At 43.3% G+C, this 22,133-nt stretch overlaps 1 protein-coding gene across 3 annotated transcripts in view; it reads left to right on the forward strand.

Moving 5' to 3' along the window:
* The window catches only part of PAPPA2 (pappalysin 2), a 246,940-nt gene that overhangs the window by 128,683 nt on the left and 96,124 nt on the right, over positions 1-22,133 (forward strand). For all 3 annotated transcript variants that reach the window (XM_073571285.1, XM_073571284.1, XM_073571286.1), the window contains exons 9-13: positions 3,344-3,472; positions 4,481-4,572; positions 4,671-4,861; positions 11,882-11,971; positions 14,453-14,588. In XM_073571285.1, coding sequence (XP_073427386.1) covers positions 3,344-3,472; positions 4,481-4,572; positions 4,671-4,861; positions 11,882-11,971; positions 14,453-14,588 — 638 coding nt within the window. The remainder of the gene's footprint in view (positions 1-3,343; positions 3,473-4,480; positions 4,573-4,670; positions 4,862-11,881; positions 11,972-14,452; positions 14,589-22,133) is intronic.

A 22,133-nucleotide genomic window follows, 5' to 3' on the forward strand; every position in this document is an offset into this window, starting at 1 on the left:
TTCAACCTATAAGGCTGTGTACACACATTGCGGATTTTGATGTGGATCTGCTGCGTTCTTGTATGCGCGGAATTGCATCAAATCCGCAGTGTAGTGCATAGCCAATGTTATTGAATGGTAAAATAAGTATTGCTGTGCACATGTCAATTCTTTTTGCGTTTTTAGACTGGCATATTTGTAGTAGGAAGGGCCCCCGCCGAGTGTCCGGGCCGGAACCAAGGGGACTGTCATCTAGGTTCCTAGGGGGTTTGTTTCCGGGGAGCAGAGTTAGGAGATGGACCGCTGAGACTGACAGGACGGTTGGGGGAGGAGCCTATATAAAAGGGGCAGAGAACGCGAGTCAGAGTGAGTCAGCTGTACGGGAGAAAAGGAGCAGGAGACTGTGGGAGTCCCAGGGAGCCAGAACCACGAGCAGTAACCAGAGGAGAGGACAGCGACAGGAGAGAGACTCACGGTGGACGGCAGGGAGACGTTGCAGAGCCAACCGACAGGAAACCACCGCTTCACTCCGGCGCGCGGCCGTCGCTGCCTCACTTCAGCTCGCGGCTGCGGCCTTCCCGCAACCACCCGTGGCCGTCGCTCCTCACTTCAGCTCGCTGCTGCGGCCTGCCCGCAGCCAACCGCGGCCGTTGCCACCTCACTCCAGCCCGCGACTGCGGCCTGTTCGCGGCCACCCGCGGCCATTGCCACCTCACTACAGCTCGCAGCTGCGGCCTGCCCGCTGCTGCCCGCAGCTGCTACCGCTCCACTCCCGACCGTGGCTGTGGCTTGTCCATTGCCGCCCGCAGCTGCCACCGCCCCGCTCCAGTCCGTGGCAAGGGCCGGGCAGTCGCCTGCTGTGGGCTCCCTAGTGTAGCCGCTGGCTGCGCCGGTGGCCTACCAACCGCCACTCAGCACCACCGCTGCCCGCCCCAGTTTGGTTGCTGTGGCCTCGACACTCCCACTCCTTGGCGGTACCCACTGGGGGACACTCCGCCAAAGAACTCTTCTAGGGCCTGTTGTGCCCCTGCTTCACCTGGGTGCCGGAATGCCCGAAGACTACGCCAGATCCTCAGCAGTTGGGCCAGCGGCTGCGACGCCGAAGCACCATCATCCAGGACACCGAGGGACGTCAGGACGGATAAGTGACATCATATAACTAAGGACCTGTAGTCGGCCATACCGCGGCCCTATAGTGACCGGCCGTTGCTGGAGTAGTTGAGTTCTCATTACCAGTGTTCGCTTGTATTGGGTCCCTGCGAGGACGATTTCTATTATTTTGTTTAGTTGCTTAGTATAGCCCTACCGGCATCAATCCATAAAAGTTACTACCCAAAGTTCAATCCGTCTCGCGTCTCATCACTGCATCCCACGTACCTGCCTTTACCATATATTCTCTCTCTGTCTCTCTGTCTCCAGAAGCACAAGGGAGAAAGCTCACAGACCCAATCCATTCCCAGTACCACCAATCCAAAGCGCATAGCAAAAACGCATTACAATCCGCAAGAAATCCTCATCAATTCCGCATGAAAACCACAAGCGTTTTGCCCTGCGTTTTCTGCCAAGAGATGCAGATTTTCTGCAGAAAATTCCGCAGGCTAATCTGCAACGTGTGCACATACCCTAAGAGTTTATTCTGCAATATTCACTGTTGCCACTAGATGGCTCTGTTGTAGCAGGGACTTGGAGGACTTTATATAATTGAGCTGGTAGCAGGAAGTCAGTCAATGTGTGGCGGAAGCCATTTCATAGGCAGAGCAAACCTCTGTTACTGAGGATGAAAGAGAACTGAACAAGGGACATGGAGCGGTTCCCAAAGTAGATGTCTTAAGCCTCTAGAAAGTCTATAAAAAGTGACTTTTATAGACATGTTTTAGCAGTTTCATCAGGTTTATGTTATGCTTTGTTATGCTTTTCCCTGCAATGACTGTGCACCTTTTGATCCAAAAGTCACGTGAATAAACTGACTGTGTTATAGGGTGATGTCTCATATATTGTCAGAGCAGCTGAGCAGTAGAAATAATATTTTCTGGGCTGTAGGAGGCTATGCCAGCCTTAGTATTGGCCGAGGAAGAGGCCATTGAAGTAGATGTAATCATTGGCCACTGAAGCATTGCAACACAGTGGGCTATTGTGGGTTTTGTGAGATCTTCAACCTTAGAAAGTGCTATAGTTTGGTCACAATATGCTGTGGGAGACTTTATTCCCAGAAGGATCAACAATCAGCAGATAGTGGGAGATGCTCTGTGGTCTCTAATGTGGTCAGTAGTGATGAGCGAGTAGCATTGTTGCTCAGGATTTCCCGAGCAGGCTCGGGTGGTCTCCGAGTATTTTGGCGTGCTCGAGGATTTAGATTTCGTCGTCTCAGCTGCATGATTTGCGACTTGCAGACAGGTTGAATACATGTGTGGAATGCCTGTTTGTTAGGGAATTCCCACATGTATTCAGCCTGTCTACAAGTCGCAAATCATGCAGCTGAGACGACGAAATCTAAATCTCCGAGCACGCCAAAATACTCAGAGATCACCCGAGCATGCTCGGGAAAACCGGATCAACGAGTATACTCACTCATCACTAGTGGTCAGTTTTATGGAGTTCAGTCATGTTCCTTCAATATGAATTGCAGCCATCAAGTGTAACTTGAGTTATGAGAAAATGTAAAGTAGTAATCATCTTCATTATTATAGTCTGTGGTTGTTCCTTAAAAATGGAACAAACCACTAGCGATCCCTAACCTGATAGTTAAGGTAGTAAATATTCTTATTCACTAGATTGCAGACTGACATTTATGGTGGTCTATAATATATGTCCTAATCAAACCACAACAATCAGACTGCAGTCTACGATTGACCCGGCAAGAAAATTTAGACAAGTACTGTAGAACTTCATACAAAGATCAGATGGGTCCATGCAAGTACAAGAAGCTTTTGGAAAGCCAAGTATTTGACACAACAATGGTATTAGTGAAGATTTCTAATGATATGTAATGTGTGTGCAATGATAAGAAGACATTATAGAAAGTGATGAAAAGCTGACATGCTCTTGATCTTTATAGATGGAGAGAAGCCTTCAAAATCATTTCATGTGATAGCCCAGAATGGGAATGCATCTACCTGCAGTGAGCTCTTTGTATTGTGCTTTGCCCTGTCTTAGTGTTCAACTGTATTTGTGTCCTAAGGACATACGGTAGATGCAGAAAAATGGTCACCCAGAGATCTAGGATACCTGTCAAAAATCCATGACCAATAGATACTTCTGACAGATGAATGGGATTTTGGGTATTTTGAGGTTGAAATATTGGCCTGTTGGCTATGTGCTGTTAAAACCACAGTATGTGTATTAACTGTTCTTGTCATCTCCATAGGGAAGTGAAACTGGGTCATAAATATCAATACCAAGTCTATGTGGTTGGTAGGACTTCAATTGGAGAACCTTCCCCTGCACTGACTCACATTCACGGAGCCCCATTTTGTGGAGATGGAGTTGTCAATGAGTAAGTACTTTTTTTTAAAAAAAAGTTTCTGAAAAGGGTATAATGGCATTTAGATGCAACCTGAAGAGACCTGTGACCTGTGTGATAAATGATAAAATTGGTGAATTCTTCTGCAGATTTGGCACTGAGACCCAGGAACTTCAAGTTATTCATCTACCATGGGCAATAAATGTATTTGGTGTTTCTTTGTTTCTACCAAATTCATTTGCCAATGTGTGATATTTTATTAGAGTGGGGAAAAAAGTATTTAGTCAGCCACCAATTGGGTAAGTTCTCCCACTTAAAAATATGAGAGAGGGCCTGTAATTGACATCATAGGTAGACCACAACTATGAGAGTCAAAATGAGAAAACAAATCCAGAAAATCACCTTGCCTAATTTGGCAAGATTTACTTTGCAAACTATGGTGGAAAAAAAGTAGGAACAAAGTGAAGGTTCTGGAGTGGCCATCTCTGTCTCCTGACCTCAATATCATTGAGCCAAAAGAAAAAACAGTAGTTTGACAACAAATGGCTTCACCCAACCACTAACCATGAGTGGAGAAAACGTTTTGATGTTATCATTCATATTCTCTGAAAAAAAGGCCAAGAAAGCAAAAATTGTGCCGGGGTATGTAAACATTTGAGCACAACTGTGTATTAGTATTTTCAGCAAGCAATTAACAAAAAGGTTTAAGCAGATTCATTCCAGCGAGGCTTCACACCTTTATATATTTGTCGCATTCTTCTGCACAGCCTTTACCCCTTGGCACTGAAGAGAAGCCAAATATTCTGTATCCTACATTGTGGCCTTTCCAAATACAGTGATATAACATGATTTCATTGATGTTTTAGGTATTTTTTGTACTAGCTGTTTGCATTGATCTCTATACCTATAAATAATTTAATAACCGTGCACTTTATAAATAATTTATGCAATGGGGTGATATTAATTGCTGGGTTTATGGGGCCTCTTGGACCTAGAACAACTGTCTCCAAGTTTATGTTCTTGTCTTTATGATGACTTCAGGGAGTTGGGAGAAGAATGTGATGATGGAGCAATGCAAAATGGCGATGGCTGTTCTCAAAAGTGTCAACTGGAAGAAAATTTTATTTGCAGAGGTAAGCGATGTGTGTTGTAATGGCAGACAAACTTCTTGTAGGAACTTTTTTTGGGCCGTCTCTTGCTGCTTTATTTACATGGTGTTTTGTGTTGAAAGGAAACCCCAGTCTTTGCTATATACCGAACGAAGACAATGAGTTTCTTGATGATGGCATCGAAATGTCTGCTGATTGTGAGGAGCCTACATCCCAGGGAAACAATGATCTGTGGGCTTCTCATGCTGCTGCCTCACATGAAGACTCAAAGAACTGTCCAATTTCGGCAGTGATTGGAGAACCCATCCAAAAGGTGATACTTCTAAAAAATAACATTACCTTAGTATCTTTTCTAGGCCTCATGCACATGGACATATTGCAGATCACGATTGTTCTGATTCATGTATGGACCCACAAGGTGATTCAGATCTGATACATTGGCACATAGAGGGGTAGATTTAGTAATCCTTTTTAATTTTTGGACTGCACAAACTTAGGACTTATTCAGACATCAGTGATTTTTCGGTCTGAAGTTCATCAGTGTTCTCGATCAGAGTTTCATCAGGGGTTGGTCAATCTTGGTTTTTACCATCAGAGTTTGGTCATCAGTTTTTATCAGATGTAGAAAAAGAACTGATGAAGGTTTCTCAACATTCTCAACAGTCCGTGAAAAATACACAGCGTATGGATGGCATCCGACTGCTGTCCGACCTCAATAGACTTACAACAGCGGGTTAAATCCAACGCTCAGATCAGTAATGGAGAAGTCTTTATGCTTTTGTGCAGACTACTCTAATTAATACGATTGCATCTAAAACGCTAAGATAAATCGCATCATGTAGTACAAATAACGTAATGGCTAAAGAGACGAGTTACGAAGTAAGATCATCACAACAGTGAACGGGATTCATTTTATTAAAATATTTTTCTATAAAGTTAGACGTCTTCCAGGGAAAATATTTGCAAGCTGTCACATAAGTAAAATCTTTCATCTTGTCACAAAACTTGAGGCATTGGAATTGAATATATTTCAACATTCTGGTTCATTTGTGTAGGTTACCCATGGTGCTGTTACTACTGCGTTTCATAACATCTTTCATCAAATTACAGCTAAGACATTGGTGCCCAGCTGGAGACTTTACATACTTTCATGTATCCACCAAAGTTACTTCATCGTCTGTACTTTGTGACACAATTGATTTGATAAAACCATATTTGCTGCTTACGGTATAGCGACCTCCAGGAGAACTTTTTTTCGACAGCAGTAGGAGAGTGCTGCAATAATACTACTGATCATGAAAACCTAAAGTGAAGTAAATGAGTAGACACTGTGCGGATGATGATTCTTCAAATCTAGACTTGTGGGATTCTTCTTTATTGGCTTGAGAGGTTTTCTTTCCAGCTGTGCGTATACTTACAATTTATTTAGCAGCGATACAGCAGTTTTGGAGTTAGCTGTCCTTTTTTAGGGGAAGATGCATTAATAATGGTAGTCAAAAAAGTATAAAGAAGTAAGGAAAGGTGGAAGGAGAGTCAGCTCACCAGTGATCCGTACACCTGTTTCAGAAGTTGGGAGTCATTGAACGGAACATTCCCAAGTCGGGGCTGCAACGATGCCAATTTGAAGAGAAGAAATCCTCCAGCGATCAACAGGTAAGTGTAAGATAAAACTTCCCATTTATTGGGGATACTTTCTAAAAACAGTAGTGATAACCGCTAATCCAAATGGAACCTAATAAGCCTATGTGCTTCGGCAAACAGCCGTAGTCATGGTAAGAATAAGTCATGATAATTCACACCATGACTAAGGTTGTTTTCCGTAACTCGTAGGTTTATCAGGACCATTTGGATTTGCTGTTATCACTACCAAGTGCTTTTTTTTTAAATATCCCTAATAAATGGGAAGTTTTATCTTACATTTACCTGTTCATAGCTGGAGGATTTCTTCTCATAAATTAATAATGTATTTCATAGAGATTTTGGGAATTGATTCACAGGAGCCAGTCCATCGATAGTAATCTGTGGTGTGAGCCCTGAGGACTGCCTCTTACCTGACGTCATCCTTGGCTCTTCTTTTGATTGACCCAGCCTGGTGAGATGTCATCAGGGATGGACTGGCCATCTGGCAATTCTGGCAAATGCCAGAAGGGCCTGTCTGGTCATGGGCTGCCTTGTCTGCTATGTTATTAACAGAATCGGTGTTCTCAAGACACTCTTACTGTTAAGAGTTGTGATGGACTACAAAGTCGCTGACTCCGTCACTTACCCAGTAGGTCACGGGTATCTTTAGAAATATTGGCCTTGCAGTAAATCTTGCTTTCTTCCATCCAAGGTAATATTAGTAATATATCCCCATCTGATACTTGGGGACGGGGACAACATGGGCCTGTGTGATTTCAAATGCCAGGGCTCAATTTCAGCCCCAGTCCGTACCTGGACGTCATAGTTGCAGTGTGATGTACTTGTGATGTTGTACTATCCCTCCTAATCAAAAGAAGAGCCGTAGATGCCATCATGTAACAGGCTTCCACCACTGATTCCCGACATAGTCAATGGACTGGCTCCTGTGAATCAATTTGTACCTACTCTCCCCTACCTACTGTGTGAGTTGTAGAAGTGGAAAGTTACACCCAATTCTTGATGCCTAATGGGACAGAAAGGCCTCTCTGCCACACAATAACACAACAGTTTTATAAATGGGGCATTGGGACACTAGAGCTTGAAGGGATTATTCAGGACTAGTGATGAGCAAACGTGCTCGTTACTCAAGTTTTCCGAGCATACTTGGGTGTTCTCAGAGTATTTTGGGCGTATTCAGAAATAATGCCTGAGTCCCCATAGCTGTGAAGCATGGTGGGGGGGAAACATCATACTTTGGGGGTGCTTTTCTGCAAAGGGGACAGGACAACTTCACTGTATTGAAGGGAGGACAGATGGGGTCATGAATCGCAAGATTTTCCCCAACAACCTGCTCAGTAAGAGCATTGAAGATGGGTTGTGGCTGAGTCTTTCAGCATGACAATGTACATATGTATGAAGAGAGAGAACAGAATTTGCAGGAGGAAGAGCGGAATCTTACACTTCGCAACAGCAGTCTGTCAAAGAAAGGGAAAAGTGGATTTCTGTTCTGAAGGAATATCGAAGGTTGGATTTAATCAGAATTTACTGGGGGACACAGGGTTGACATTGGAGTGAAAGGGCGAGTCTAGGAGGTACCGAGAAGTTTTTATTTATTGAAGGCTGATTTGAGCTATTCCTAAGAGATAATGGGCAACCCCTTTAAAGTTGATTTTTTTTTTCTTTCATCTCAGCATTTCTTACATTGGAAAGCTCATGCACATAATTTGGAAACCTAAACAAAAGCTACAAATAAAGAAAACAACAGATAAAACATAACAAACGCTTATCACCCCACGTCTTGTGTATGCGACAGCTCTTAGTTTCCGTCACAAGTTTTCTATGTTTTCAGCATTTCTCCACACTCCATTTATTAATGTGACTTCACGGTAGATTGATTGAGTTATTCTGAGGCGATCCACTGTTCACAACATTCTTCATGCCTCCACAGACTATGACTTCTTAGGTCATTAAATTGTGGATTTTTGCAGACATCCAAAGACCCCTGTAGAGAAACATGTTCCCTAATTATTTTAATTGCATGCAAGTAATAAGTTGGAATATCAGTGCCCATATAAATGAATTATACCCTATACCAATTCACATCCAAAACTATATAATCTCTCTTCAATAAAATATCAAATACTTCTATCTGAAGACGCACGAAATTATGGAGTATGCAAATCAGCGCCTTCGGTTATTTTGATGTATCTGCATAATTAGGATTGTATATATGTGACTAGGAACCTGTAATCTATGGGATGGTATTCTTTATCCAGTATATTGTTCTTTCATGATTCATTATCACTGTATATGTGTTTTTATTGCTTTTAGATATTGTTGTATGCATGAATAAAGATTTTTGTATTTGAGTTTTTCGGGGGTCTTTTTCTATGCTCGGATAATTATTCATTTGACCCACCCACTTTTTCATGGCCAATTAGGCTTTGTACCTCTATCTGCAGGATGAACTATAAGGCCATGTTTACACTTTGCGTGATTGATGCGTTTTTTTCCGCAGGCAAAACCTGCTCTCCTGGGTAGTAAAGAAGCTACTTACCAAAAAATACATTTTTTTTGCTGCGTTTTTATCTTCTCTTGTGCATGCTCATAAAGTTTAATGCTCCCCCAAAAAAACCATGATGCAACTTCCTTAAGGTTTTTGCACCAAAAACGCGGCAAGACCTGATACCTGCGTTTTTAAACTTACTCATTACTTTCAATGGGTGCAAAAACGCTGAAAAAAGTGACATGCTGCAGTTTGCAAAAACGCAGCAGTCAAGAAAAAAAAGCAAATGTGTGTGCAGGAGATTATAGCTTTTGCTGGTACTGTAAAATGCAGCTTAAAATTTGCATTTAAAAACGCAACGTGTGAACATAGCTTCAGACAGGTATATAGGATAGGACTGATGGGATTTTCAAACTGTATTTTTCAAGATACGCAGATATTATAGAGTTTTTTGTATAAGGCGGCTTTCACACATCCCTTTTTTACATGTGGGCTACCCGTTATTTTCATGGACAGATCACACACCCATTACAACCAATGTACTCTTTTTTTTTTTTTTTTTAGAACCGATTGTCCATCAAAAAAAACCAAATACGGGTTGCCAATCAAACTCGTCAATACAAGTCAATACCCCTAGGAAACAAAAACAGCACATGGATGTCCGCCTTTTCCTGTTTAATGGATAGAAAAAGCTAAGATTTTTCACAAAGAGATGCAACAAGGATCATAAATACTGACACATGGCCCAAAACTTGGACTGTTTTTCACATGTGAGATAAAAAAAGATCTGAGAAACCATAGACTAATGTCACACTTTCTTCTTTTTTGGTCTGATAATAATAATCACTAGAGATGAGCGACTTTGCCTTTTTTAGGGTCGAGTCGGGTTTCATAAAACTTGACTTTCTCAAAAGTCGAGTCGAACGAAATCGGCCGACTATCGGGAAAAGTCGGAGGTCCGACTGAAACACGAAACCCAATGCAAGTCAATGGGGAAGCAAAGTCGGCAGGGAGTGGAGGACAGTAAACACACCTACATGCCGGACCGCTTTTTTAAAGTGCGCGAAAACTCTCTCTCTCCCCGGACGCTGCACATGTCATTTCGTTGCCCACAGTGTACGTCCTTGTTCAGTGGCTGAAAAAAGTCACGTGCAAGCATTCTGGGAAATCCGACTTTGGTGCTTGGTTTGCCGACCGCATGGCCGACTTCACGCTGTGGTCGGGTTTCGGTTGGTGAAACCCGACTTCGCCATAAGTCGGCGACTTATGAATCTGGCCGACCTGTTTCGCTCAACTCTAATAATCACCCTTTGATCAGACCCTCATCAGAGTTGATCAGAGTGTGATATGATTTTCTTGGATAAGTTGAATAAAAAAAAAATATATTGCCCATTCTGACAGTCCGTGAAAATCGGACCGCACTCAGATGTCATCTGAGTGTGGTTCGATTTTATTCACGGACCCATAGACTTGAATGGCTGAGTGTGATGCGATATCGGATGCATCTCGTAGATGTTGTGATTTTTTTCCCCTCTGATCGACTCTGGGTGAGGGCTATCCATCAAATCGATGGCTAGAACTCATATGATCTTACCGTCGTCCTCATGAGGCCTAATAATTACTCCTGTCTGTTAAGTACCTCTTGAAGGACATAAGAACTAGAGAAGCAGACAATGTTCCTGCTATCGGCACCTTATGGAGCCCATACATGTTAGATAGTCGGTGACTAGTCACTCAGCTGATGGCTACCTCTCCGGTTTTTCTTGTGTTTGGCCAAGCAGTTTCAATAGAGAGAGAAGAGTAAGCTCTTTCCTGACACATCTGGTGACTGCATATATCCTGTAGAAACAAAAATATCAGGAGTGGCGATTCAACACGCCCGATCCTTCTCTCCCCAATCCCCATAATATTTTTGGAGAGCAGGGAATGCCCCTTAGGGTGGTTTCACATTAGCGTTTCAGGGCGCAGCGACGGCCTGTGCACGGCCGCCGCTAAGTTCCGCCCCGCCTCCGGTAGCGCCCTGACGGTGCGCCGAGCGCAACCAAATTGCAACAGGTAGCGTTTGGTGCTGGTCGGCGCACCGTCAAAAGGACGCATGTGCCACCAAACGCATACTGCGCATGGCCTGCATCCCCAGTGATAAAGATAGGGGACGCAGGACGCATGCAGCGTCATGCGCCGGTAGGCAGAGCTACCGGAGGAGGCGCGGCAGGGGGCGGCATGCGCAGGCCGTCGCTGCACCCTGAAATGCTAATGTGAAACCACCCTTACACATTAGACAGTGAGACAGTCTTGCTGAAATCAGAAAGTTCAATCAACTTTTAAAAGGGAATCTGTCAGCAAGATTTTTCTATGTAATCTGAGAACAACATGAGGTAAGGGTTAAAATACAGATTTCAGCGATGTGTCACTTATAAAGCTGTGTGCCATTATTTACTTACAATGAAGGTTTTATCACTGGGACACTATCATTGCTGTGGCTAGCTTACTCATGAGCAGCACAGGTCCAACTCCACCCCCCTCCTGTGATAAGCAGCTCACTGTCTATAGACTATATACACGGAAAGCCTGGTGTGGGCGGAGTTAGCTTTCTCACCCCTGCTTCATGCTAAATCTAAGAACTCTGATTGTGTCAGAACGGCTGCACCCAGTAAACTAAGTGACACATCGTTGTATTTCAGGGTCTCTTTACCTACATCATGACAGAGCACAGGACTTATCTGAGCATTACTAAATAATTTGCCATGGGATTGGATTTCGGCCATGAACCCCACTTCCAAATTATTTGTTGGACAGCCGCTATGTGCTTTTGTTACACAGGGGTCCTCTGCTTAACAACATCGTCCAAGTTTTGGCAGTTGTCAGCCCCAGGTAGTCGAGAATTTCTCCCAGGAATATTGCAAAATAAAATTTAGGAATATAATCAGGCTGCGTTTCTATTATTCTAATTATTTGGGTTTCTGTAAATGAATATTTATTCAACGGGATAATTTAAAATGCAAAATACGTCTGGTTGGTAAACATGTTTTGATGGATAGTTTAGCACACCGTGGTCCATTACTAGATAATACAGCTCATTATGTGCTTGAATGCTTTCGTACAGTATTGAAGTGTTCCAGGGAAGAAAAAAAAAATCTAAACTACAGACAATCGAGGTGGAAAATAGGAAGATTATTTTTCTAGACGTGTCTTGTGTTTTCTTTGTAGAGCTGCCTGCCGCTCGATGCGGCGCCTGGACATAAAATGCTTTCATGGGTTCCCTGCAACGCGGCTCTCGAACACACTGTATGGTTAAAGGTAATAGAACTCTTCAGTGCATATATCTACAGTATATATGTATATACCGCATGGGCATTTTTAAAGGTGGACCGTATGTTCATGTAGGTCACGTTATGACAATTTGGTAATCTGGTGATATAGAATTCCGGCTCATTCAGCATAAGGGCTCGTGGACATGACTGTATTTTCGGCCCGAGTGCGATCCGACTAAACAAAACTCAGACCAGTGTTAGCCATTGGGGTGGTGCATATGTCCTGTTTTTTATCTTGGACCGACTTGGTTGGAGAAAAAATTTCAACATGCACGATTTGCATCTGATCTTCGGATGCAGGTCAACGGGTCCATGGAAACCATCGGACTGCACTCGCAGCCGCACACTGCGGTCCCGATTGCCGGTGGCAGTGCCGGATATTGAGGTGTGAGACTTGTGCGAGTTTCTTGCGAGTGTGATCCCGGCCTTACATTAAAGATGGTATGTGAATGTACCGGGGTAGAGTGTACATGTGCTGGCCCACCAGCCCCAATGCACGTTTCACCCAAGGCTTCGTCAGGGGGCATGTCACCCTGGTACATTCACATACCATCCATAATGTAAGTATTAGACTTGGAACTATCATGTAGCTAAAAATTGTTTAGCAATAGTCATTGCTTCCTTTTTTTTCTTTGACTAGGAGTATCTGGTTAGAAGCCATTATGTTGATAGACCCTGATGTAAAATACATATATGAAATGATTCTCTGCTTAGTTTATTTACATGTATGCCGGCACCACCTTTTTTTTATATTTGTTCAGTTATATATTGTTCTTTTAAAAGTATTGAAATAAAATGCTATTTGATATGAGAGCTGTTTTGCACTCGCTTTTCTCATGTTGGTCTGCTGATTCACTTTAGAGTGTGTCTCTTGCAAAGAGGTTGTTGTTGTTGCTCGTTTTTTGGTGGTACTTATTAGCAATTATATATTACCAGATAACATAAGGTGAAGAAGCCAATGGGAAAAGTTTGAGTTTAACTAAAGGGATTCTGTCAGTATATAATGTGGTGTAGTGACCACTATGTCCGCTAGGGGGCGCTGTGTTGGTCTCCCAGGATGGGCCTACAGGCATATCCATTGTGGTAATGGGTATAGGATTCGGAATGACCGTTATGTATCCCAAGACCATAGGTGGCCTTGTGATGGAAGCTTGAATATGTGTATTGATCAGCAGAGGTACTGCTGATATTTCCGTTACAATGTGTCAGGGAAGCCTGTGTGTGGCTGTGTGTGTAATAGGACCTATAGTGAGGTCATAGCCATGTGATCACCTGTGGGTGTGGTTATGGACCATATAAGGTACCTGAGGTCTGGTCACATGGGAGAGAGAGCGCATGGATCTGATTGGGCCATGTGGAAGGTCCCGGCAGGCCTAGGTGGAGGAAGGTGGGCTACCTTCCTGAAGACCACGTGCTGAGGCTGCTGACCCGGTGAGGCCTATGTATGCTGGCTGTATGTGAGGAGGGATAAGCCTCATGTGTTTTGCTGAGGCTCCAGGACTGAGCCTGAAGTAATGGACATTTTTATGTTCTTTTTTGCCTAAGCTAGAGGCTATTTTTTGTGATATGCTGATTTATGGTTTATGACACAAATAAACCGCATGAACTAAGGAACCTGCCTCTTGACTGTCTCCCACTGCACCTGAGCGAGTCGAATCCCTACAATAATCTGAGATCAGCATGGTGTAGGGCCAGAGAGCCTGATTCCAGCAATGTGTCACTTACTAGACTGTGTTTTGCTGTTTCAATAAAAGCAGTATTTTATCAGCAGGAGATTATCAGTAGAGGACTAGATGTTTCGTGCATCCCAGTCTAACCACACTCCCACTACTGATTGGCAGCTTTCTGTCAATATACAGTGTACACAGAAAGCAGCCAATCAGTGATGTGGGTGGAGTTACACAGGGTTTAGCATTCCAAGCTTTGCTAAATCTGCAGCAGCAAAAACAGGGATTCTATCATAACTGGTACATCCAGTAAACTAAGTGATACATCACTGGAATCAGGGTTTCTAGCCCTACATTGCACTGCTGTCAGATTGCATAGCAAAATCCAGATTCCATTTAAGAACTTTTTTTTTCCAATAAAGTAGCATATAGAAATGTACCCATTCTCTAAACATGGCTAAAGTGCCCTATTTGCATTTTGCAAATTATTAGAGAAAATTATTAGATATCATTTTTTTCCTGCATTAGGTACACATTTAGGTTCATATTTATTCCTTGCATTGTACCGAGGACCTGTGCACTCCAATATGTTTACTCACAGAGGAATAAGTTATGATCCATTTGCATTAATTAATGTGGAATAATGAAACTCTCATTTGCTTGATGCAGTAAGATTCAGATCTCATTCACTATATTAGAAATGCCATGTACCATTATTAATCTGTTATCTGCTCGGATTATATTCTGCTCTTTACATGTGTTAACGATTACCTTCTCATTATTAACCCTCCTCTGCTCAGGTCAGCTTTGATAAACCCAGTCTTGCAGATTCATTCCTCGTTTACCTGTCCTCTGACGGCAACCTTCCTACCAGTTCCCCACTGGCCACAGTCACTGCTCACCTGACAGATGTGACAGGACACAACCATTCACTCGGTAAGTAAAGCGGATACAATTATTTTTTTGCACTGTATAATCTAAAAATATATTGAAAATTGCAGTTAATTTAATAATGGAATCAATGATAAACTATACAGCATGCCCATGTGACTTCTATGGAGCACTTGGAGACTAGTATGGAGACTATGGAGACTAGTATGGAGACTGGGAGACTATGGAGACTAGTATGGAGACTACGGAAAATAGTATGGAGACTAATATGAAGACTATGGAAACTTGGAGACAATTGCTACTAGTATGGAGACTATGGAAACTTGGAGACTATGGTAGCTAGTATTGAGACTAGTATGGATACTGGGAGACTAGTATGGAGACTAGTATGGAGACTTGGAGACTTTGGAGACTAGTATGGAGACTAGTATGGAGACTATGGAAGCTAGTATGAAGAGTAGCATGGAGACCAAGGAGACTGGGAGACTATGGAGACTAGTATGGAGACTATGGAAACTAGCATGAAGAGTAGTATGGATACTAAGGAGACTTAGAGACTATGGAGACTAGTAAGGAGACTTGGAGGATATGGAGACTAGTATGGAGACTTAGAGACTAGATGTCCAGGAGGGTAATGCTTTTGTTCCAAACTAAGTGTGCTGTCAACAGATTTTGGACATGGCAATCAGGGACGAAACTATAATGGGTGCAAGAGCTGCAATTGCACCTTGGTCTTGGAGCTTAACAAGGCCCAAAAGATCTCATTGGCCTACAGGAGATGACCAACTCTATTGAAGACCTACAGTTGTGGCCAAAAGTATTGACACTCCTGCAATTCTGTCAGATAATACTCAGTTTCTTCTTGAAAATGATTGCAAACACAAATTCTTTGGTATTATTATCTTCATTTAATTTGTCTTAAATGAAAAAACACAAAAAGAATTGTCCTAAAGCCAAATTGGATATAATTCCACACCAAACATAAAAAAGAGGGTGGACAAAAGTATTGGTACTGTTCAAAAAATCATGTGATGCTTCTCTAATTTGTGTAATTAACAGCACCTGTAACTTACCTGTGGCACCTAACAGGTGTTGGCAATAACTAAATCACACTTGCAGCCAGTTGACATGGATTAAAGTTGACTCAACCTCTGTCCTGTGTCCTTGTGTGTACCACATTGAGCATGGAGAAAAGAAAGAAGACCAAAGAACTGTCTGAGGACTTGAGAAACCAAATTGTGAGGAAGCATGAGCAATCTCAAGGCTACAAGTCCATCTCCAAAGACCTGAATGTTCCTGTGTCTACCGTACGCAGTGTCATCAAGAAGTTTAAAGCCCATGGCACTGTGGCTAACCTCCCTAGATGTGGACGGAAAAGAAAAATTGACAAGAGATTTCAACGCAAGATTGTGCGGATGTTGGATAAAGAACCTCGACTAACATCCAAACAAGTTCAAGCTGCCCTGCAGTCCGAGGGTACAACAGTGTCAACCCGTACTATCCGTCGGCGTCTGAATGAAAAGGGACTGTATGGTAGGAGACCCAGGAAGACCCCACTTCTTACCCCGAGACATAAAAAAGCCAGGCTGGAGTTTGCCAAAACTTACCTGAAAAAGCCTAAAATGTTTTGGAAGAATGCTCTCAGGTCAGATGAGACAAAAGTAGAGCTTTTTGGGCAAAGGCATCAACATAGAGTTTACAGGAGAAAAAAAGAGGCATTCAAAGAAAAGAACACGGTCCATACAGTCAAACATGGCGGAGGTTCCCTGATGTTTTGGGGTTGCTTTGCTGCCTCTGGCACTGGACTGCTTGACCGTGTGCATGGCATTATGAAGTCTGAAGACTACCAACAAATTTTGCGAAAGCTGGGTCTTCCTCAGAGATCATGGGTCTTCCAGCAGGACAATGACCCAATACACACTTCAAAAAGCACTAGAAAATGGTTTGAGAGAAAGCACTGGAGACTTCTAAGGTGGCCAGCAATGAGTCCAGACCTGAATCCCATAGAACACCTGTGGAGAGATCTAAAAATGGCAGTTTGGAGAAGGCACCCTTCAAATATCAGGGACCTGGAGCAGTTTGCCAAAGAAGAATGGTCTAAAATTCCAGCAGAGCATTGTAAGAAACTCATTGATGGTTACCGGAAGCGGTTGGTGGCAGTTATTTTGGCTAAAGGTTGTGCAACCAAGTATTAGGCTGAGGGTGCCAATACTTTTGTCTGGCCCATTTTTGGAGTTTTGCGTGAAATGATCAATGTTTTGCTTCATTCTCTTTTGTGTTTTTTCATTTAAGACAAATTAAATGAAGATAATAATAGCAAAGAATTTGTGTTTGCAATCATTTTCAGGAAGAAACTGAGTATTATCTGACAGAATTGCAGGGGTGTCAATACTTTTGGCTACAACTGTATGATAGTTGGGAATCCTATCGCAAAGTTACATTTTATTAAAGACCTATGATAGCTGAGGACTTTTTGAAGATTTCTGTAATCAAAAATAAATATGCTGTGTAATGTATATATCCTCCCAGAATTCAAGGGGAAAACTATAGAAACTATCCCAAATCTGGGTTTGTTAGATGTCGTGGTAGCTCCAGGCTGACTACCCAGACATGATTGTGTAGGCACAGCACATTCGGCGTGTGATAGGTGTCACCATACGCTCCCGCTCGTATTTCTCATGATGATGTCATGCCATCTGCTGGAGATATTTTGGCTTCCTTAGTGTCACGTTATTATTACTTAACAACTCGTGAAGGTGTTTATAGATATAAAAGTAATAAGAAAACACTGTGTCATTATCAGTGAATCACTAACATTGGCGACATCTGTTCCTTGGATCTGGCTTGCAGTCCAGCAACTATATTATCTGATGTAGATAATCATAGTGAGACGCAAACACTCTACTACATACAGTCAGGGCCGGTTTACACGACTGTATTTTCGTGCGTCATTTTCCAGATCAACAACAGAATGCTCTGGTCTTGTCTGCTTGCTTCAATAGTATCGAATGACACACGGCACATAGGCAAAATATGGAAGAAAATATGCAGACGAGACTGGCCTGAGAATTAAAGGCTATTCCCATGTCCAAGATCCTATCCCAATAAGTAGTTGGTGTAACCATAATATATATTAGCAAATACCTCCAATTAGAAATGTAGAATAGTTCTTCTGATTTGCTATGTTGCTTAACTCATTCCAGCAGCTTTGATATCCATGGTTATGACCACTCATATAGTGAGCTAGATAGCTCTTAGTCGTTGTAGCTATGGATACCTAAGCTACTGCAATGCCTTGCATATGGGGGTAAGTGACATAGTTAATCAGAAGAACTATACTAAATTTCTAATCGGAGGTATTTGCTAATATTGTTATCATTATTATTATTATTACTGATACTGCATATTGGATAGGATCTTGAAGATGGCAATACCCCTTTAATACAATCATGAGACCATGAATTAGACCCATTGTCGTGTCCTGCCACATTCTTACCACTGACCGGGATTCCGCTTGCTTTGTCACATTGATTGGTGCAGCAGAAGTCACAAGACCCTGCAATATGCTTCCTGTTATGATTAGGTAACCAAGGAGGACAACGGGGAATAGACTAGGCAACCAGATAACCAGAGAGGTTGGTAGCTAGCGGATTGCAGACCCTTAAACTGACAACACAACTAGAATTAGCCATGGAAGTACCTACGATGCCCTAGACGCCTCAGCACAGCCACAGAATTAACTAAGCCTAAAGAGAGAAATAGAAACGCTAAACTGCCCCGGAGTAGAACCCCAAAGGAATAGATAGCCCCCGAACATATATTGCCGGTGAGACAAGATGAAGCACAAAACACAGGCAGAGAATAGAGTAAGCAAATGATGGGGCCCAAACTGTCTAGATAGAACAGGACAGGAAAGGATACTGTCTGCAATCACGCAAAAAACCCTAAGAAAAATCCAACACGTCTGATATGCAAAAATACTGAGGCCACACGACCTCTGCCCCACTAAATCAGAACTCTGGTGTGAATTGATTACTAAAATGACTAACATACGCTGTGGCATATGGAACAGGGTCCAGCACAGGTCCCAACAGGCAACCAGGCTGAACACACCAGCTAAGCAAAAACCAGAGACAAGCAAAAATGGATCCAATGCAAAAAAAGATTCAAGAAGACAAATAACTTATCTGAAAGATGCAGGACAGAGCAGGAGACAAGCAGACTTCAAAATGTGCTCAGGAAGCAAACCAAATCACCGGCAAGAGCTGAGGGAAGGTTGTTCACTTAAATCTCCCCAGTCTGTAACACCTGACCTCCAATCATCCTGCTCAGGTGATTGACTTCTGTCAGCTAAACCAGCTCCATTACCAGCAGTAACCACCAGAGGGAGCCCAAGCTCAGAAGCCAGGTGTCACGATACTAGTGGAGACAACTGGACACCAGTGGCTAGGTCAAAGAGACTGCAGACACAATGGGTTGCGCAAGCAATATTGTATTAGTAATCTGATAGCATATAAGTCCAGATAAATGTTCAGTCAATCTGATAAATGGTTATAGCAGAGTTGATACTCTGCGACACAGCATTCAAAGTCACTGAGCAATGCGGGCACAAGACACAGACTCTTGCAGAGCGGAGGAACACACTAGCTGGCTGGAGTTCTTACTTCACCGCAGGTGTAGTCAGGCAGAGGTTTCTGAAGTCAGGTGTTCAGCAATCACTCGATCAGCAGGCAGGGATCCAGACGTGCAGGTTGACGGAGGACTCCGCCGTTAATAGAGGACCAACAGGGATAGTAAGTCCAGGCTTGGGACTGCAGAGGCACAAAGTCCAAAACATAATACTCAAGCAATGAAACAGAACAGGTGCTGGCTTTATATACAGCTTTGGCAGGAAGCAAGATGGCCGACTTGTGAAACATCAAGATCCATGTTAACTAAGGGCAAGTCTAAGGGCAAGAAAAAATAGATTCTAGGACTAGATACTGACATTACTCCCACCTCAAGGACGGCCTCCGGACGACCCTAAACCAGGCTTGCCAGGGTACCTTTGATGGAACTGCTCAATCAGTCGGGAGGCGTTAATATTATCCACGGGTTCCCAGGAATTCTCCTCTGAGGAATAGCCTTGCCATTTAATCAAATACTGCAGTCGATTTCTGTAGATTCTTGAATCCAGAATCCTCTCAATGATGAACTGCTCTTGACCATCCACAAGAACGGGATCAGGAGGAGGAGATGAACGTCCTGGAAAAGGATTTGGTACTACAGTCTTTAGTAGAGAAGTATGAAAGACAGGATGTATCTTCAGTGTTCTTGGGAGTTTTAAGCGACATGCAACAGCACCTACCAGGCCACTGATCCTATAAGGACCGATGTACTTCTGTCCCAACTTAGGGGAAGGGATCTTCATCTTTAAATTTTTTGTAGATAACCAGACTAAATCTCCTACCTTAAATGTTGGTGTTGGTTTGCAAAATCTGTCAGCTGCATTCTTGTACCTCTCTTGTGCGGAACCCAAAGTCTCTTTCAGAAGTTCAAGGTTCTGTTGAAGTGAAGAGATCCTGTCGGCAACTGCTGGTAAAGATGTATCTACCGGTAATCTGGGAAGAATGCTAGGGTGATATCCCAGGTTAGCGTAGAATGGAGACTGTTTGGTGGAGGCACTCTGGGAGTTGTTATAAGAGAATTCGGCCAAGGGGAGTAGCCTTACCCAATCATCTTGCAAATGGCAAACGTAGCAGCGAAGGTATTGCTCTAGTGTTTGGTTGGTACGTTCTGTCTGCCCGTTGGACTGTGGGTGGAAAGCAGGAGATAAGTTAACTTCTATGCCTAATGCTGAACAAAAGCTTCTCCAAAACTTTGAAGTAAATTGAACTCTACGGTCAGAAACAACTTCATCCGGAACCCCGTGCAGGCGAAAGATGTTCTGGATAATTAGGTCAGCAGTGTCCTTCGCAGAGGGTAAACCGGAACAAGGGATGAAATGGGCCGCCTTGGTCAGGCGATCGACCACCACCAAAATCGTACTCTTTCCCTCAGAAAGGGGCAGTTCTACAATAAAGTCCATAGAAATGGATCCCCACGGGCGAGACGGCACCGGCAAAGGCTGTAACAGACCAGTAGGGGAGGCACGTGGAACCTTGAATTTGGCACATACCTCACAAGATGAAACGTACTTCTGGACATCCTTCCGAAAACCTGGCCACCAGAAGAAGCGAGATAAGAATTCTTGAGTCTTCTGAATTCCTCTGTGCCCTGCAACCTTGGAATCGTGAACCAATCTCAACACTCTTAACCTCACGGCTTCAGGAATGTAGAGGCGCCGCTCCCGGGTCCAAACTCCATTCCTAAAAAGAAGGCTTACCTCATCAGATGGCTGAGACAGGAAAAGATCAGAGTTGTAAGCTTCTTTGATGACCTGCAGCAAATCTTGATTCTGAATGACTCCTACAAAATTGCAATCAAAAAGTATGGTCTTAGGTGGAGCATCTGGAACAGCGTCAGTGGAGAACATCCGGGATAGAGCATCTGCTTTTCCATTGCGAGAACCTGGTCTATAAGAGATTGTAAAATTGAATTGATTAAGGAAAAGACTCCAGCGGGCCTGCCGTGGGGTCAGGCATCTTGCTGACCTGATGAACTCAAGGTTGCGGTGATCCGTGAGCACCACGATCGGCTGTGAGGCTCCTTGCAGAAGATGTCTCCACTCCTTGAAGGCGGTGATGATAGCCAGTAATTCTTTATTTCCTACATCGTAGTTCTTTTTGGCAGGAGACAGTCGCTTGGAAAGAAAAGCACAAGGATGAAGTAAATTCTTCTCACCTGTTCTTTGGGACAGTATAGCCCCGGTGGCACAGTTTGAGGCATCCACTTCAATAATGAAGGCGAGTTCCGGGTCAGGGTGGATCAGTACTGGTGCTGACGTGAACTCGGTCTTGAGCCGAGAGAATGCTTCTTGGGCATGAAGGGACCAAATAAATGCTGTCTTCTTCTGTGTCAACCTGGTGATGGGCGAGACGATGTCAGAGAAGTTCTTGATGAAACGTCTGTAGAAGTTAGCAAACCCGATGAAACGTTGGCCCTCTTTGACGTTCTTGGGGATTGGCCACTCCTGAATCGCCTTGATCTTGCTGTTATCCATACTCAGACCCTGTGGAGAAATTACATAACCTAAAAATTGGATCTCTGACTTGTGAAATTCGCATTTCCCCAGCTTGATGTACAGCTGGTGTTCCCTCAACCGCTGCAAGACAGTCTTGACATGTTGCTGATGTTCCTCCATGGAGCTAGAAAAAAATCAAAATGTCATCCAAATAGATTACGACAAAAATATCAAGAATGTCTCTGAAAATATCATTTACGAGATGTTGAAACGTTGCTGGGGCATTGCAAAGTCCAAATGGCATGACCAAATACTCAAAGTGTCCATATCGAGACCTAAATGCTGTTTTCCATTCGTCTCCAGGTCTTATACGGACTAGATTGTATGCCCCGCGTAGGTCCAATTTTGAAAAGACCTTGGCCTGACGAACTCTCTCGAGAAGCTCCGGAATTAATGGCAGAGGGTAGCGGTTCTTGATGGTTACCTTG

Source organism: Dendrobates tinctorius, unplaced genomic scaffold, assembly GCF_039654945.1.
Source record: "Dendrobates tinctorius isolate UK_male_01 unplaced genomic scaffold, ASM3965494v1 ptg000029l, whole genome shotgun sequence".
Taxonomy (NCBI): domain Eukaryota; kingdom Metazoa; phylum Chordata; class Amphibia; order Anura; family Dendrobatidae; genus Dendrobates; species Dendrobates tinctorius.